Source organism: Schistocerca americana, chromosome 7 (assembly GCF_021461395.2).
Source record: "Schistocerca americana isolate TAMUIC-IGC-003095 chromosome 7, iqSchAmer2.1, whole genome shotgun sequence".
Lineage (NCBI taxonomy): Eukaryota > Metazoa > Arthropoda > Insecta > Orthoptera > Acrididae > Schistocerca > Schistocerca americana.
In genome coordinates, this window is record NC_060125.1 from 427021530 (window position 1) to 427041073 (window position 19544).

The 19544-nt window shown below is 43.3% G+C and overlaps 1 protein-coding gene across 1 annotated transcript; it reads left to right on the forward strand.

Annotated features, from left to right (window-relative positions):
• The first annotated feature begins 258 nt into the window (after positions 1–258).
• On the forward strand, positions 259–18670 carry LOC124622179 (probable RNA-binding protein EIF1AD). Its single transcript, XM_047147824.1, has 3 exons — positions 259–420; positions 746–989; positions 17869–18670. Exons 2-3 carry the CDS (start codon positions 750–752, stop codon positions 18298–18300), a joined length of 672 nt encoding a protein of 223 aa, XP_047003780.1. The 5' UTR covers positions 259–420; positions 746–749; the 3' UTR covers positions 18301–18670.
• Positions 18671–19544: the final 874 nt, after the last annotated feature.

Consider the following 19544-nt stretch of genomic DNA (forward strand, 5'->3'; position numbering starts at 1 on the left):
TAAAGCGATGCTATAGCTCCAGGGACAGTGCAGTGAACAGAAGACAAGCGACTTTAATGATCAAATCTACAGCGAGGCCCTAGATTTGATCATATTTATTTGACGACAGGCGACATTTGACAAAGTTCCCTATTACACTATCAAATACATTTGACGTATCAACTTTGACAAAGAATTATGGTGTTGTAATACCGGCCTTACTGGCGCGACTCGCTCCCCATGTCTCGACCACGGCCCACTGTTATCTCTGTTATGTGAGGTTCTTGGTTGACATCCTTTGACACGCGTGGTTATCCGGTTTGCCTACTGTTTACGATTACGTGCGGAAGGGGACGTGATTGAAGTTTTTGTTCTCAATTTGTATGCTTCGTTGACAACTGGATGCTTTGTTATACGTCAGATATGAGTTTCCTAAACTAGGTAAATAGCTAGTTCGTGGTGTTAAGTTGGTTTCGTAGTACATTTGTAGTCATAGATAACCTGTTTGTTTGTTTGTGTGTTTGTTTATGGGTCATCACTTTTATTGCGTGGTAAGAATTTTAGTATTTAATGTGCAGATTATGGCGCACAAAACGAAGGCGTAGTTACAATTTCTAAATGACATGTGGGATACTGGTACATGTAACAGTAGCACTGTATTGCCGTCTGCATGACGATTCTTTACAGTGAAACGTTTTCATTTCCTGCTGTAGAATGTCTGTTGCTAAAAAAACAGTGAAACGTTTTCATTGCCTTACTATTGCAGGAGAATGTCTCGTGCTACAAAACGGAAGCATGTTATCCGTGAAGTCTTGGTAGAAGAGATACGGCCACCAACTGAGGAACAGTCTGTTGTACAAGTCCTTGCCGGCAGAGGAAATAACCTGCATCTTGTTGCTCCGGCTTCAGGAGAACCTTTTCTTGCCTCAATGCCCACAAAATTCCGTCGTAACGTATGGATTAAACGTGGAGATTACCTGCTTGTAGAACCCATACCGGAAGGAGACAAGGTAATTCCAATTACTAACTTCTTTACGTCGACATAATCCGAAGTGGGAAATTATCTGGTGGTGTAGGATAAAACAAGTGATAGATTGAAACTTACTATGTCTGGAAGCAAAGGTACTACTTACATTTATAATGTATAGTTTGTCAAGCAACAAGCGCATTGGGACAAAAGTGCACTTAGGTTGTCTGCAGCCGTGAAGTTGCGTACTGATGTAAGTGATAATGAGCCTTATGTAACCATTACATGTGGTAGTGAAAGTAATCTGTATATCGTTGTGGGCGAATTGTCCGGCTTTGTTGTATCTATTTTCCAGTTACACTGAATAAGTTTTTTTCTTGGATGTAATGGTTGTGTATCAGCCGAAAATATTCTGCTTTACTTGTTTCACGTGTAAGATAAATAATCTAAGAATACATAGCATATCTGTTAAGTTAATGTGAATTGTCACTGTTTTAGCATTCCAAGGATAAATGCAAATGTTACCTATACATAATACACATGCCTAATTTTACAGAAGCTGCACAAGAAATAAAAGTAATCTACATAAAAATGTAAAAGTTTTGAAAGAAGTTGCACATGAGGTTGTTGTTAGGGCAAGACGCAGAAGAATCTAGGGTGAGCATGAGCTAATAATTGGGCCCTTCTGTGGACCACCAGACTTGGATAAAAGTTATTTATTGAATCCCCACCCCCGTTTTGCATTTTTTAATATGGAGCTGATGTAAATAATAGGCTTTATGCTGTTCAGTTTGTTACCGCAGCCAGATTTTCAGCTTTCACATTTTTTGATTTTGTAAACTCATAACCAAATTGTCACTTTCCAGCATAATAACCTAGTTGTTGGGCTGCAATACAGATCAGTCTTTCATCCCAACCAAGATTTCAGGTGGGATCCAATATGTAGCTTTATCTGAGACTCGCTGAAAATTTTAAATTGAACCTCAGCTTCATATTACATATTTTCCCCCACCACACAGTCTTCATTGGAGACACCTGATTCATTCAACAACCAGAAGGATGACAGTTTTGTAACTGGTAAGTGTGACAAGACATCGTTCAAAACAATGTAACATGTTCTCTGAACACTATTGGGATAGTTTTGAAGCTCATTCATAACAGAAGTATACTAGATTTCATGTCAACAAATAGACCTAACCACTTTGAATACATCCCTGTTGAAACCTGCATAATTGATAATGATGCGGTGGTTACCAAACTACAGAGGGCACGTAAATGAGATAGAAAGATTTGTATGTTCGGTAAAGTATGTAAGGACTTTACCTACTGCCCTCTTTTGCATATCTGTTAGTAAAATTTTTGGACTCCCCACTGGTTCCAGAGAAAAGGTGATTTATAAAGTATAGGAGTAACTTTACTTTATAAATTTTACAAAACAGAGTTACAGGAAGTTGAAGCATATAATAATAATAATGACTTCAAAGTTCTTATGTTAAAATTCTACGAAAACCCGATGAAAGTGTTTTTAAAACCCCTACTGCTTACCACCCACCATGAAAGCTGGAACACGCACTACAGTCAAATTAAAATTACGTTAGAGTTGACGTCTTGTCATGTGCAGCTACAGTGTTGCCACATGAGCTGCTGGTAGATTGTAGGACTCACACACACACACACACACACACACACACAGAGTGGGTCAGTTCACAAATGCTCTAGGTGTGTAATACGACACAGTGTAAGTGGCCACTGCGAGGTTTGTCGCAAATGAGGGATGCCCCTTCGACAGCTGACTTTAAGTGACTGGTGACTGAACTGCGGCAGACAACACTTTTTGGAACCCTGAGTTAAAACTTATGTTGTAAACTAACTGCAACTTTGTGAGCCGTCGTCTGAAACTATTCTCACACTGGCTACAAGGGATGCCATGTTACCAACCAAAGAGCAGGCCTCGTTAGCACTTGGTTACAGGTTAAAGGCTACAGAAATAAGCCGATATGAAGTCAGTACAATGATGAAAATGATGCAGCAAAGAATTAGAAATAATATTAAAAAAAAATTACATTTGAACAGATTAACAGAACAAAATTAACAATCACTTTCTTGAAAAGGTATAGAAATTTTAAGAACATCAGTATATTTCATAAGAATCGAAACTACGACCTACTAAAAGTGGGATTTTTACGCTAGTCATTGCGCTACACCATAATACTGTGGTGGTATATTTTTGATTGTTGTGACCTAGGCACATGGATGAATTGCAGGCTTCAAGAATTTGGCTTCACGCAATGTCGTGAAGCATACCAGATGTAAGACAATCTCTTTGATTATGACAAGGGTATATGTGATGCTTATGTATCCAGTAGTCAGTCAAAAAACCATGGAAGTGATCACAAAACTCGGATGGACAACACTGCAACACCCGCTTTACAGCCCTGACCTGGCTCCATGTGACTATCTTCTCTTTGGGAAACTGAAAGACTCTCTTCATGGAACAAGGTTTGAAGATGACTCCCCCTTTGTGCATGCTGCCAAACAGTTGCTCCAACAAGTTGGTCCAGAATTTTACTGTACGGGTGTACAGGCGCTGGTTCCGAGATGGTGCAAGGCAGTTGAGAGGTGTGGAAATTATGTGGAGAAATGAAAATATTGTTCCTAAAGGATGTATCTACACACTGTAAAACTTTCAAACATGTGGCATAAGAGATGGATTAAAAAAAAAAGTAGTAGTGTGCATTTCTTTGGGAGTGACCCTCGTAGGTCAAGGGAAATGTCAGATTCCGCTATTCATGGTTATAGTTGGCAGTTGTTTTGGCATTGATAGCTGCCGTTAAACTATATAGCTCAAGGGAAATGTCAGATTCCTGTGGATTAATTGGTGTAGCGAAGTGTTGTAATTTAAATGTTTTTATATTATTTATTTAGGATGGTGCAATGTTTTTTCCTTGTTGTGTATTTAGTGTCTCCCTGCCCTAAATACAGTTTTCCATGGATGTCCTGTCAGTTTCATTTCATTTTTGGAGTGAGATACTATTGTGTTATTTTTATTGTTGTCTGCGTTTTTTGCTGTGTGTATGCAGTGACATCATTTGCGGCATTTTTTATACACTGAAAGTAGTCTTTTTCTGCCGTATTGATGTCGTAAAGATCTGCACACATGACTTTCAATTCAGATCCTTATCAATATAAATATGTAAGAGTTGAAAATATTGTTTCATTTATCGATCAACCTTCACAGATTATTTATAACTATGTGGTCAGCTCTTATGCAGTACCGAATTGCGTGTATTCTGTTTTATCGAATTTCAGTTACAGTCCATTTGTAGAGAAACTGTTACTAATTTTCAAGAATATACTGTTTACGTTTTCAAGTGTTGATGTTCCTACATTTTTACTTGCACTCTTAGCAGAGAGAACTATTTGTGTGTCTTGTGTGTACCATTTATATACAATGAGAAGAAGAGCAGGCCCAATATTGGTCTTTGTGGTACACTCGTAGGGATTATTTCCCATTCTCAGATAGCTGTTTTGTCCTGTACACCTAGGAGAATCAAATGCTTTTGAAAAGTCACAGAAAATACTAGTTGGCAACATTTTTATCATTTATGTCTTGCATAATCCGATGCATGACACGTACTGTAGCACATTCTGTGGAGAGATTGTGCAATCAAAATTCAGACCAAGTATCTTACTTTGAGAGGGTTGTTACAGCTCTTGCACACACAATGTTTTTTCAATACATTCAAGGAGGATCTAAGTAACAAGACCGATCAATAATTACAATTATCTGTTTTACTGTCGGCCTTGTAAACAGGTCTGACATCAGCATATTTAAATATGTCTGTAAATATCCTTAGTGATAGTAGTGTATTGTATTTCTGACTAAATACACTGCATATATGTGAAGAACAGAATTCCAGCATTGTGTTTGTGATATTATTAACTCCATAAGAGGAGAGATTTTGGGTTAAAGTTTCATATTTTGTGCATATCCGGAAAATAGTACATTTTCAGACACAAGTTTCTATTCTAAAATGAACCGTTTTGGCCGCCACTACACACCTTCAGTGGCTGTAAAGGGAATTTATTTACACCCTGTTTGTGCAAACATAATCCATTGAAACTGTAATGGCTACTGTGGCCATCTGGCTGCACTGAAGCACTTTCTCTCATTTTACTTTGCAGGAAAACCAATTCACAACAACACATTCACTCAATTTATGTAATTATTAAAACTAATATAAGACTATAATTGATCTTGAAAGAGCATCTTTTGTACAATCGACCGAATACTTCATGGCCACATACCACGATGGAAACAATGTTGGAACACACAATATCAAATATAAAATCAACCGTTTGGAAAGCCCATCTTCCCCTTGGAGGAGAGCTAATGTACTGGGAGATGTTCAATTTGATCTCCCACCTACCATCACCCTTTCTTTTACTGATAATTTTCATGTCCATAATACATTATGGGGCCACTCGAAGACCACTAACTGTGATAACTTAGTGGGGTTTTTTGAATTTTGACTTTTTCATGTTATGTAATAGCACTGTCACTCATTTTAACACAGCACCAGGATCCTGTCCAGCCATCGACAATGTGGTCCGTTCAGTGGAAGGTTCTTGATGAACTATGTGGTAATGGTCACTATCTGATTGTTTTATCCCTCCCACATTGATACTCAACTGTGTGGATTCTTAAGAATGCTGACTGGCACATTTTTAGAACTTTCATAATGCTGTATATGCCTCACTGTGGGACCTCTGAAGAGACCGTCAGACTCACAATGACCATCACAGCACTGCTCAGATGAACTAGCGACACTGCTTCCCTCAAGGCCCCCACCCCCATCATACGCCAGCCCCATGACGGACACAGATCACCACAGCCATAAATGCTACACAGGGAACTCCCGACACTATAGGCAACATCTGTCAAGGGAGATTTGTATCCTATTTTAACGTCTCCAAGCCATAACACACTTACAAAAGAAGCAATGCTGGGAAAGTTTCATATTCACCATTGGAACTTGTATCTTCCTCTCACAGACATGGGAAAAAGTCTTGGTGTATTTGTGATTAACAAAAGGTGACTCTTATTTGAGGCTTCTATAAGGATGGCACACTGTTGTCATTGCTGACCACCTGTTGATGCACTATGTCCAACCATTGGCATCTGGCAACTCTCTCTCATCTCCACAAAAGACAAGCAGACAGTATTATCCTGTATTGAAACATACAAAGTTTGAAACTCTTCAATGTTAAAAAAAAAGAAGTAAGAACTCATCAGCACAATGCACTTACAGTGTACCAAAATACAGCTCCAGATCCTGATTGAATACATATTCAAATGCTGCACTGTCTACTTATAAAATGCAAGCACCATAGCTTTGCTGTTTTTTTAATCAAATTCAGCTTGAGGGAGAGTTCAATTCCCAGTGGAGGGAAAGTATGACTATCCCAAAATCAAAATCAAGGAACCCTCACAGGAGATGGATAGCTACAGACTCATCTGCTGTAATAACGTTTTTTGCGTGTTCAAGAACATAGTAAGCTAATGACTATGCTCAGCACTCAAGATGACTGGCACCTTGTCTAGCAATTGGTGTGCGTTTTGGAAGGGCTGATCTGCTTGTGATCATCTACTGTGCCTAAAGCCTGCTATTTGAATGGCTTTTATCCATTATCAGCATCTTATCACTGTCTTTGGTGTGCATAAGGCTTATGACGCTGCATGGCAGTACCATATCACCAAAAACTTACTGGTGTGCGCCTTCTGTGACTCTCTCCCAATCTTTATTCAAAATTTTCATTCTCGACAGTCCTTCAGTCAAAATCAGTAATTCCCACTATGCTCCCAACAAACAGGGAAATGGAACCCCACAAGGCTCCATTCTTAGACAGACCCTCTTCTGAATGGCAATAATCAGACTTGCAGATACAGTGGATTTATAGTCTCACCATCGTTAAATGTTGTTGACCTCTGCATCTGCTATAGTTTTTCCCATATGAGGGTCATTGAATGATGATTACGTGGCAGTACAAGGAAAGCAGACAGTTGGGAATGTACACATGGCTTCAAATTTACCACTACATAAACTTGTGTAATGTATTTTTGACAGTGCAGAATTATTTGTCTGCAACCAGAACTCTACCTACATAATGACCTGCTTCATATGGCCGAGACTTAAAATGCTTCTTAAGACTCTTGTTCGATTAGTTAACTTGAGTAACCCTTATATGACAGCTTAAATGGGTGTGCCAGTTAAATTTTAATGTCCTACGCTTTCTCAGTAATACCTTGTGGAATGCAGACCATTGCACCACTTTTCAGTGCTACAAAGCTCTCATTTTATCACATTAAGCTTGTGGAAGTGTGGGCTATGTGTTGGCAGTGTCATTGATATTACAACTCTTATATCTGACCCACTGTTGTGGGACAAAGCTGGAGGATGGTGCCTATCAAACAAACCTGTGGGCAGCCTTCTGGTAGAGGCAGCGATTCCCCCTTCACAGCTCAGGCACGACCAATTATGGCTGAACAGTGCTGTACACATCTGTAACCATCTAGAACAACCGAGTCAATACCTTGTGTTTCAAGAAAAGTGACCTTAGTCAGAAATTCCAGTATCGATCAAGTTAGTCTGCCCGTTACTAATTTTGTTTACCTCCAATCAATCCTCATGTTCCATCACACTTACAAATGCCCTAATGATGGGTGCCTTATCCTTATATTTGCCTTGATCTTTTTCTTAACCCGAAGGATGTGATAGACCTCTTAGATTTCTGTCAGTTATTCATCTTGATACTCAGTGAGTACATCAATTCAGAATATAATTTATACTCATAGCCCAAGAGTTGAAGGACAGACAGAGCTTTTACATGCAACAAGAGTAGCAAGCAACACTCCCTGGTTAGTGGAGGCACTATCCTTATAATGGAATTGATGGAAATATGGTGTGCCATTCACTGCATTCACATTGAATAACATGAGCCTCTTTTAAATTTGCAGTGACTCCACAAACATCATCCAGGCTATAAGCCACTGTTAGTCCTGGCATCCCTTAGTAACACTCTGCATTAAATGCTGAACTTTCTGGGGTCGTAGCTCATGATGTCAACCCAGCAAGTACCTGTCACAGCCAGTAGATGTTACACTGAATGAGTCATTCTTTTCAAGACTTGCGAAAATGACTGCAATGTATTTGAATTATTGTTGGCTTTGTTACACACCATGGTCACACATCTGCTTGCACAGATTTTACACCTGTGAGTGTATACATATGAGCTTTTATCTGACTAGGACACCTTATGGACTGGCCAAGTCCGATTTTCTTTGTGTATTTGTAGGATTTGAAAGCGTTTGCCCGGACAACAATTTCCGAAAACATTTCCAAGATGTTTTGTATGTGCTTGTAGCTGTATCTGAATGTGTAGTGTCGCAGATTGGTGATGGAAGAGTCTGGTTTGAATATCCTTTACGACATTTATTTTTACTTTTATATAAATTATATATTTGCTGTCAGGAGGAATTTATAATAGAAAATATTGATTCATAATTTTATAATGAAAATAGCATTTTGTTTTCAATTAAGTCATTTGAAACAAATTAAAATTTGATAGAGGTGTAAAAGTGACTTGCATACATCAGTAATACTCCAGAATGAATTTTCGCTGTGTAGTGGAGTTGCACTGAAATGAAACTTCCTCACAGGTTTTTTCGTACACCACCGCACTGATAATAATAAATGAACAATTAACCTGCAGGTAATATGCCAGGTAGTTTCATCTGTAACACTGGTCCATTTCGTATGCTCGTTTCTCCACAGAATGAAGAAAGGAGAAACTACTGGGCATTAGCAGTAAACAGAGGAGATATAGAATCAAATTCGTCATGGAGTATTATAGATGTATATGTCATTTCAAGTGCCTGTATTGGATTTTAATTGTTTCATGTGACACGTAATTCAGAAAAGTTATGATTCAGTATTTTTTATTATAATTTCCATGTGACAAAAAATGCAGAATTTAAATAGCAGTAAAAAAAGAAGTGTTATAAAAGGAGATTTGAACTGGGCAGACTATACAGTCACCAGTCTTAGACACTGTGTGTTCAGTTACAGGTGCCACCAAAACATCTGCGAAATATTTTGAAGTTACCAGTCATTGAAAATCATCACATTTTTAGAGGCAACTTTCACTCGAGTTTTTCTTTTTTAAAATTGTGTCACGCTGCTGTAGAAAATTGATATGTGGACACAGACTTTAAAGTCCTACAAATATATGTAAAGAAAATCGAACACAGCCAGTTCATAAAAGCATAAAATCTTTACAAGCTGCTGTGTGACTGGAGTGCAAATACATACAGAGTGTGTAACAAATCTGACAATAATTCAAAAGCATAGCAGTCTTTTCACAAGCCTTTAAAAGAAAAACATGTTGTGTGACATCTACCAGCAGTGCCAGGTACTTGCTGGCCTGATGTCACAAGCCTTGACCCCAGAAATCTCAGAAGTTAACTTTGAGTTTGGTAATGTTCATACAAGATCTCTTCTTAGGTATCTATGACGAGAAGGCTTTAGTATTTCGCTGGTCCTCCAGTCAAGTCGGTATTCCAGGAAATAACTTCGTGGATTGGCTCACCAAAGAGGCTATTGAGAATGTTGCTCTGGAACTGAAGATGGGGACCAACAGGGAGACCAAAACGCATTGCTAACTCTGTGGACTGGAACAGAGAATGGGGAATCATGGCCACAACTAATAAGTTACAGATTATAAAAGAGTATGACTGTGTGGCAGTCGTCCCTTTGCTTGGCTCACCGTGAATCCAAAATCATCTGCTGCCTCCACATTGGGCACCCCAGTATGACCCACATGTACATTCTATGACAAGCTGTCCTACCCCATTGCAGTTGTAGCACACACCTGATGTTCACTCACTGTTTGAGTACCTCACCTTTACTGCTATACAGTGAGCTTCACACCTCCCCAGTTGCTTCCTGATAACCAAGCTGATGATATCCAGGAGGCGATTCAGGTTTTAAATTTCATACATCAATGTTGACTGTATATTTTCAGATGAAGATTTTGTTGTTTTGGTTCTGATGCTGTTGTATGGAGATGGAGGGTTGCCTTCCACTGCATTTTTAGCCTCAAGGGATTTCCCACTGCCCCTGGCTGGAGGATGAATTGATCCATAAAATAACAACTTAACTTTAATGTCTTAATTGCATTGAAATAAATTGTTGTCATGCTCTTATTAGCTAGCCGACTTGTCAACTCTTTACCTGCTACAGTGGGCGGAGAGCCTGCTCAGGTGTGGGAGTATGTCTTCTGCCCCATGACTGACTGCAGTAGGGCTCTAAATGCTCTTGGCTGATGTATGATGTCTATCACACCCTATTATATTTCCCCCCCTCTCTCCCACCTCCCCCCTCTCTCTCCCACCTCCCCCCTCTCTCTCCCACCTCCCCCCTCTCTCTCCCACCTCCCCCCTCTCTCTCCCACCTCCCCCCTCTCTCTCCCACCTCCCCCCTCTCTCTCCCACCTCCCCCCTCTCTCTCCCACCTCCCCCCTCTCTCTCCCACCTCCCCCCTCTCTCTCCCACCTCCCCCCTCTCTCTCCCACCTCCCCCCTCTCTCTCCCACCTCCCCCCTCTCTCTCCCACCTCCCCCCCTCTCTCTCCCACCTCCCCCCCCTCTCTCTCCCACCTCCCCCCCTCTCTCTCCCACCTCCCCCCCTCTCTCTCCCACCTCCCCCCCCTCTCTCTCCACCTCTCCCCCCTCTCTCTCCACCTCTCCCCCCTCTCTCTCCACCTCTCCCCCCTCTCTCTCCACCTCTCCCCCCTCTCTCTCCACCTCTCCCCCCTCTCTCTCCACCTCTCCCCCCTCTCTCTCCACCTCTCCCCCCTCTCTCTCCACCTCTCCCCCCTCTCTCTCCACCTCTCCCCCCCTCTCTCTCCACCTCTCCCCCCTCTCTCTCCACCTCTCCCCCCTCTCTCTCCACCTCTCCCCCCTCTCTCTCCACCTCTCCCCCCTCTCTCTCCACCTCTCCCCCCTCTCTCTCCACCTCTCCCCCCCTCTCTCTCCACCTCTCCCCCCTCTCTCTCCACCTCTCTCTCCCCCCTCTCCCCCCTCTCCCCCCTCTCTCCCCCCTGTCTCTCCCCCCTCTCCCCCCTCCCCCCCCTCTCTCCACCTCTCCCCCCTCTCTCTCCCCCCCTCTCTCCCCCCTCTCTCCCCCCTCTCTCCCCCCTGTCTCTCCCCCCCTCTCCCCCCCTCTCCCCCCTCCCCCCTCTCCCCCTCCCCCTCTCCCCCTCCCCCTCTCCCCCTCCCCCCTCCTCTCCCCCTCTCTCCACCCCTCTCCACCCCTCTCTCCACCCCTCTCTCCCCCCCTGTCTCCGGCCCCTGTCTCCGGCCCCTGTCTCCGGCCCCTGTCTCCGGCCCCTGTCTCCGGCCCCTGTCTCCGGCCCCTGTCTCCGGCCCCTGTCTCCGGCCCCTGTCTCCGGCCCCTGTCTCCGGCCCCTGTCTCCGGCCCCTGTCTCCGGCCCCTGTCTCCGGCCCCTGTCTCCGGCCCCTGTCTCCGGCCCCTGTCTCCGGCCCCTGTCTCCCCCCCCTGTCTCCCCCCCTGTCTCCCCCCCCGGCTAGGCCCTAGCCCATGGGTGTCAATTTTCTCCTGCGAAGACTTGTTTTATGCACTTTTGTTGGCGTCGTACTGTCCATCCCCACCCCGAGCTCTATCTTCAGGATGCCATGATCAGGGTTGTTGACACTTACCGTTTTCTGGGATTGCTGTTCGATGCCCGGCTTACTTGGCTTCCACATACTTGTCAGCTCAAGCGTCAGGTCTGGCGGCATCTGAATGCCCTCCGCTGCCTCAGCAACACAACGTGGGGTGCAGATTGTAATACGCTGCTGCAGCTCTACAATGCCTTCGTGCTGTCCCGACTGGATTATGGGAGTGTGGCGTATGGCTCAGCGTCGCCCTCAGCATTGCAACTGCTGGACCCCCGTTCACCACTGTGGGATTCGACAGGCGATAGGTGCATTCCGCACCAGCCCTGTTAATAGCCTCCTTGCTGAGGCTGGGGTTCCTCCACTTCGTATTCGGCGTCAACAGCTGTTAGCCAACTATGCTGCCCACATCCGTTGTTCGCCCCGTCACCCTAACTACCGTCTCCTTTTCGCTAATGCAGCAGTCCATGTCCCACACCGGCGGCCGCAGTCAGGCCATACAATTGGGATCCGTGTTTGGTCGCTCCTTAATGGACTCGAGTGTTTGCCTCTTCCATCTGCTTTCCAGGTCCGCCCACATACACCACCTTGGTGTATTCGTTGGCTGCAGCTTCAGCTGGAACTTTCCCGATGGCCAAAAGATTCAGTTCCTCCTGCAGTCTTGCGCCGCCAAATCCTTGCTCTCCTAGGCGCATACCATGCCTCAGAGGTTATCTATACCGATGGCTCGATGGTTGATGGCCGTGTTGGGTACGCTTATGCTCATGCGGACTATGTCGACCAGCGCTCCTTGCCGGAAGGCTGCAGTGTTTACACCGCAGAACTGACAGCCATTTTTCGTGCCCTTGAGCATATTCGTACCAGCACTGGAGAGTCCTTTGTCATTTGCAGTGACTCGCTCAGTAGTCTGCAGGCTCTTGACCAGTGCTACCCACGCCATCCCATTGTTGGTGCCATCCAGGGGTCCATTCACGCTCTTGAACGGCGTGGTCGTTCGGTGGTGTTCATATGGATCCCAGGACACGTTGGGATCGTGGGAAACAAACTCGCTGACAAGTTAGCCACAGAGGCTACCCGCAAACTGCCGTTGGAAGATCGGCCTCCCGGAAACTGATCTCCGAACGGTTTTGCACCGTCGGGTCTTTGGGTTGTGGGGAGACGAGTGGCGCACTCTGTCTGCATCCAACAAGCTGCGGCAGGTAAAGGAGACCACGACTGTGTGGGGTTCCTCCATGCGGGCTCCTCGCAGGGATTCTGTTGTTCTGTGTAGGCTCCGCATTGGCCACTCTTGGCTGACGCATGGTCATCTGCTGCGTCGAGAGGACCCCCCTCATTGTCGCTGTGGTGAAACCATGACGGTGGCCCATATATTGTTGGAATATCCTCTTTTAACCGCCCTCAGGCGAACTTTTAATCTCCTGGGTGATTTATCATCTCTTTTAGGTGACAATGTCTCTATGGCAGATCGGGTTTTAAGTTTTATTCGCGCAAGCGGCTTTTATAGGTCCATTTAATTTTTTAACATCACCCTCTTTTGAGCTGTATCTTTTAATTAGTTTTGTGTTGTAAATCGACTCCATCCTAATCTTTTAGGCTGGAGGTTTTAACGTGTTGCAGAGTGGCTGGCTCATCCTATTATTTTCGTGATCAGCCAGCCACAGTCCTCTGCTGTGCAGTTTTAATTCCTTCTGCCTTTCTTCTCTATGTTGTTTCTGTTGCTGTGCTCCGTTTTCCGTGTTTATTTATTATTGACCTTGGGGATTTTCTTCCCCTGGAATTCTTATCTTCTGCTTCGAATGACTAATGGATGGTTTCCCTGTGCTCTGTGTGTTTATGAAACAAGGGACCGATGACCTCTGCAGTTTGGTCCCTTTAATCCTCAAACCAACCAACCAACCATCTCCCCCCCCTCCGTCCCCCCTCCGTCCCCCCTCCGTCCCCCCTCCGTCCCCCCTCCGTCCCCCCTCCGTCCCCCCTCCGTCCCCCCTCTCTGTCTCTCTCCCCCTCTCCCCCCCCCCCCCCCCTCTCTCACCCCTCTCTGTGTGTGTGTGTGTGTGTGTGTGTGTGTGTGTGTGTGTGTGTGTGTGTGTGTGTGTGTGTGTGTGTGTGTGCGCGCGCGCGCGTGGTACGCATAGGGCCCAGAGCTATTGCCGCTTTTCTTCTCTCGTGGTCTGCATTCTCTTTCACCTATCTAGACCTTCCCATTCTAGCTCCTCCCCCTCCTATCCCCTCCGTGTTTCCCTTAATGAATACCCTGCTATTTCGTTGTCTTTGCGATTACTTTTCGGTCTTGTGTTGCCACTGTCCTTCCCCCCCCCCCCCCCCCCCCCCCCCCCCCTCTGCCCCCTTCCCTTCCTCAGGTTCCCTTTAGGGTTTGACCTCCCTTTCTAAATTCTGTTTCTGCAGTGTGCACCATTTGGGGAACTACCTTCCTAGCATCTCCAGTGTGGGTCCTTCCCCCATTCCAACCCCCCACCCCCTTCCCACCAGCATGTGTAGCCAGTCCATGTGGTGGGGTTATGTACCCATCTGGCTGAGCCCCCTGACAAAACAGGGATCACACTTCTGGCACCTGAGCTGTCACCTCCCTGTGTGTACGCTTAGAAGTGGGTCATCTTTTTGGGGCATCGAAACTCATAGCAATGACCGGTGTGCCAGGCAGCCCTTGCTGCAGCCGAGTAGTGCCCACAGTGCGAGCCCATATCAGTGGTACCATGGCAGACACACTACAATCTGCACGTGAAGTGTGCTAAGCTCCCTACTTTCTAGCCCCTCTTCTGCAGCCTTCTCTGCTGCAGCCTTCTCTGCTGACAGGAGCGATTCTCTCTCTGCTTTTACTTTTGCTTCCTCAGCCTGGGAGGAGAACCACGTCTGCTGGCTTAGAGCGAAACCCTTTCCCCATTACTTGGTTTGTTCCAGGGCAGTCGAGGAGACTTTCACCGCTACCAAACCACACTTTTTGTAGAACGTACCAAAGGTAAGTTTGGTGAAATTGACTCACTTAGTAAAATGAAATGTGGTTCCCTGCTGATTAAAACATCTACTGCCAGTCAGTTGGCGTCTCCTTTTATGCTTGAGTGTTTAGGAGACATCCCATTGAGCATCACTCCTCACATGTCCTTAACTATGACCCAGGGCATTATTTTCCATATAGACCTCCTCCTTCAATCTGATGTGTAATTCAGGACTAATCTGCTGCAGCAAGGAGCTCATTTTGTCCGGCGAGTCCTTAAGAGGTTCTGAGGACAGCCATGTTATTACCTGCACTTTCATCCTGCCTATTGGGGGGGGGGGGGGGGTTAAGATCGTCATCCACATCTGGTTCCTTTCTTCTGAAGTCTAGTTTTGCCCCCCACCATCTCTTCTCCAGGCCCAATAATGAATGTTTTCATGGTGCAACCCTCATCCACGGCTCTTGTCTTGACGTATCACGAGGTCCAAAACAGCTCATCCTGAGGCCCTCTGCCGCCAGTTCTCCATTATTGGTGCGTTTCATGGTTCACAAGTAGTCTGTACTGATGGCTGTAGTGTTTTCACTGTGGAGTTGATCGTCATCTCTTTTGCTCTTAAATGTGTCCGTTCATGCACCACTGAGTTCTTCCTTATCTTGAGTGACTCTTTGAGCAGTTTACAATCACTGGACCAGTGTTACCTCCACCATTTCTTGGTCCTGACTGTCCAAGGTTCCCTTTTTGCCCTCGAACAATGTGGACACACAGTGGGCTTTTTCTAGACCCCAGATCTTGTTGGGATCCCAAGCAGTGAACTCACTGGCAGGCTGGCCAAATTGGCTACCGCTAAGCCACCTCTTGAGATTGGTATTCCAGTATCGGGCCTTTGATCAGTATTAAATCGTCAAGTTTTGAGGATATGGAATACAGTAAGGGTGGGTGGGGGTATGTCACCCATCGCACTTCCTGCCTTTTGGGGCCTCCAGTTTCTCCACGTATGGGGCACCTCGACCGCATTTCTTCCTTCCCCCCCCCCCCCCCCCCCCTTTTCTTCTTCCTTGTTTCTTTCGCTAGGCTTTGTTGACCTATGTTAGACCTAGGGGGGTTTTCTTTGTTTGGGTTTTGTGCACTAGGCCCTTCTTTTGTGTTTAGTTTTGTTGACTTGCCTGTTCCAGGTTGGCAGGACTGATGACCTCATAGTTTCATCCCGTAATCATTAAACAATCCAACCCGTGTATTATATTTTATCTCCTGAATCTTAATTTAACATCTCTTACGGATGCTGTATGCCAGTTTTTCCCTCCATTTTTTTACTTGTGACTAGTGAATCTGGCTAAGCTTTGCATTTGCAAAATGTGTATGTATATTGGATGTGTATCCTAATCTCCTCATCCCCTCTCTCCTCTCCCTCTCTTTGCCCGTTGCCTTGTCCTGCCCCATCTCTCTGTCCATCACCTCCTCCTCCCCCTCTCTGTGTCCATCTACTCTTCCTCCTCTCCTGACCTTGTGCCTTGTTTATTGTTATTGCAAATTCAGATTCTGTTGTAGCATTCTAATAATAAGTCAGTAAGTTGTAAATATAACTTCTCTGTTCTCTGTGAAAAACTTGACTGTGACAGAAGAAAACAAAACAGCACATCGATGTGTATACCATTTTTATTTAGAAATGTGTGTAGTGAGACAGAATATGTATGGAAGAAACAATTTTTCTGATAGTTTAAATGCCATACTATCATAGGTAAAACTGATTGCGAGAAAGAAAACAAAACTGCAACACTCACAGCAGAGCAAACAGAGCATTTTCTTTCTCACGGTCATTTTTGACAGAAAACCTGTTCATTTTTATTTAAAATATATTATCTCCTTTTTCCATATGAAAGTTTATTAGAGTGCCCTGTAAAAAATTGCAGTAAATTGGCCAAAAACTTTGACGTCCCAGAGTCGGTCAGGCCAAACAGTTCTTTTCCTAATCTGATTAAGACACTAATTCAACAATTGGTGTTAAGGATGGAACCAGAGCCAAAGGTGGAAAAGTGTAGTGCACTAAGTCTGTGCTGAGAGAACAACTGACACTAATTGTATGTGGTGGACTGTTTCTTTATGCAATTGCAGTGGCCTGATTGGCTAAGTTCAGTGCTAATTAACTCAAATGGTGCAGTGTATTGAAGCTTTTTCTTAAGAATTATTTTTCAGCACAATCTTCCCAGCAACACTCTTATAAGCTCTCAGACTGAGTATGACCATCCAGTATATATAATAAAAATGCACTCCAGCAAGTATATAAATTCACATATTCGATTGCGACATTGAATCAGAGATTTCAGATGTTGAACAAATGAACATTTACATTTTTATTTGTATATAGATATAGTAATCAAATGGTTTTTCCTTTTGTGTCTGACACGTCAAGTATGGAGGAACCCATTACCATTACAGTTGGTACTTTAACACCCCTATTCCTTCTATCCATGCCTCACCTCTTGAGTTATTTCAAAATGTAGTTCTTAATATGTTGGCTATCTGACTGTCATTTATTCTTTGACTATTTTCTTTAATATAATATCGTCTGATTTCTCTTTTGATTATAGCACATATAATTTAATTTTATTAACTGAATTATTAATTTCTAGCATTATAAAAGTGCATTTTGATTTTCTAGCCTACGACAGTACAGTATTTTTCATGATATGTAATTAGTCCTACTTCCCCATTAGTTCTAAATATTTCAAGCAGTTCCCTTTTCCCTGGACAAGTTATTTTGATTTCTTCTGTAATCCAGGGCTCTTTTTTATGTCCTTATTAGTGTCTTACTTCTCTGTTTGGAAAAGCAGCTGTTAAAAATCAGTAGAAACCTACCTATTACCACATTAAATTTGGTTTTGACATCTGTCATGTTATACATATTTCTCCAGTCAGCTTTCTGTAAGTCTGTATTGAAACTTTCTGGTGTCTATTCATTAATAGTTCATAAGTTTTGTTCTTGATACTGCATCACTGTCATCAAGTTCAATTTATTTTTATGGCTAGTTGTCCATCAAGGCCAGATTAAAATTTATATAATTAAGTGTTCACCTTCAAATACATTGTCTATTCATATTTAGAGTACACATTTATTATACACACACACACACACACACACACACACACACACACACACACACACTCTTTCTCCTGTTATGTTTGCATTATAATATGCATCTTTTTCCTTCTCCATGAAATTGTTTAATTTTTTTAGGTGAAAGCTGAGATTGTCACTATTGTTACAAGAGATCATGAAAAGTTCTATCGTGAGCTTGGAATTTGGCCTCCAGAATTTGATAAAAATGGTAGTGGCGCAGAAAATCTCAAGAATGGAAGAGAAGTGGGAGATACAAGTGAAGATGAAGATCTCTTTGTGAACAAGAATAGACAGGTTGTGGAAGTGAGTGAATCAGATGAAACTGAAAGTGATGACGATGAAAGTGGGAGTGATTTGGATGATGGAGCAAGAGAGAGTGCCAGTGACAGCTGTGAACCTGTTTCTGTTGAGAGTGAAGCCGATGACAGAACAGGAGATAGTGACAGTGATGGAGGTGAGCCAGAGGTTATCAAAGATACTTGTAGTTCAGATAAAAAGCAAATTACCACTGATAGTACCTTGGAGAAACAGGAGAACTGTAAGGAATAAATAAAAAAACTGTTGATGTTGTATCTGGCAAAGCATGTTAACAACTGGGAAAGAAACACTGATTCCAACCCTGTTACAGATAATTGGATGCTTACTACATGTGGTTTTAATTATATAACGTCACATATGGATTCAGATTATGTATGTGAGTGTTCTATGCTAGTTGTTGTAAGTAGACAAATGTTTCAGACGGCCACTTTGTAAAAATTATGAAGTTGTATTGAATATTCATAGTATGTGAATAAGATGTACTTCATATTGTTTTTCAAAATAAGCAACAAACAATTGAAATGCAAGATATATTAAAGAGTTTATATATACAACTGTTTGGCAAAATAAACATGACTTATTAGTTGCTGTTTACATTTAATACTCTGAACATAAATTAATGTTTCGTTTCCCTATTCCAATAATTCTCTCTCTCTCTCTCTCTCTCTCTCTCTCTCTCTCGTGTATGTGTGTGTAGCACCAGCTGATTTACTGAATAAGGTTTTTTTTGTCAGCAGATATATATGGTGTAGAACTAATGCTGACACCTGTAAAAATATCAGTATATGAAGTGTGTAAGTAAAGTGATGAGACTGAAAGTCTACTGTTTGATCTGACAGCACTGGTGGTGCCAGACTTGGAGGACAGGAGAAGGTGATACACAGTCAGTACATGTTGGACAACACTAGTGTCATGTTAGTTGTCGATAGCACTTTTTTTTAGTAAAGAAGGGTTTGCTTCTGCATTCTAGCAGTAAGTGACATGAATTTTGAGCAATAGTATGCGATCAGGTTTTGTTTTAGTCTTGGACACAGTGCAACTGAAATATTTGCAAAACCTTTGACAGGCCCAAGGAGACAGTGTGTTGTCAGGGTGGTTTAAGGCATTTGCAAAATGAAGACAGTCAATTAAAGATGAAATTCACAGTGGAGAGCTATCGATTTCATGAATTGATGTGACAGACTCTGGAATCTTTTGTGTGTGTGTGTGTGTGTGTGTGTGTGTGTGTGTGTGTGTGTGTGTGTGTGTGTGTGTGCAGATCAGCAGTTGACAGTCAGAATGATTGGAGCAGAACAGAATTTGAATCATACAACCATTCATCAAGTACTGACCAATGAATTGGGGATGAGAAAAATCTGCTCAAAACTGCTTCATAGAAAATTCACACTGGAGGACAGGACATGAGGAAAGGCAATTGTGACAACTTTCTGGATCCCATTTTCTGGAATGTCATTTTCAGTGATGTGTGGAATTAT

Coding starts and splice junctions, on each gene's coding strand:
- LOC124622179 (XM_047147824.1), top strand. CDS start 750: ATGTCTCGTGCTACAAAACGGAAGCATGTTATCCGTGAAGTCTTGGTA. Junction 990..17,868: donor CCATACCGGAAGGAGACAAG/GTAATTCCAATT, acceptor TAATTTTTTTAG/GTGAAAGCTGAGATTGTCAC.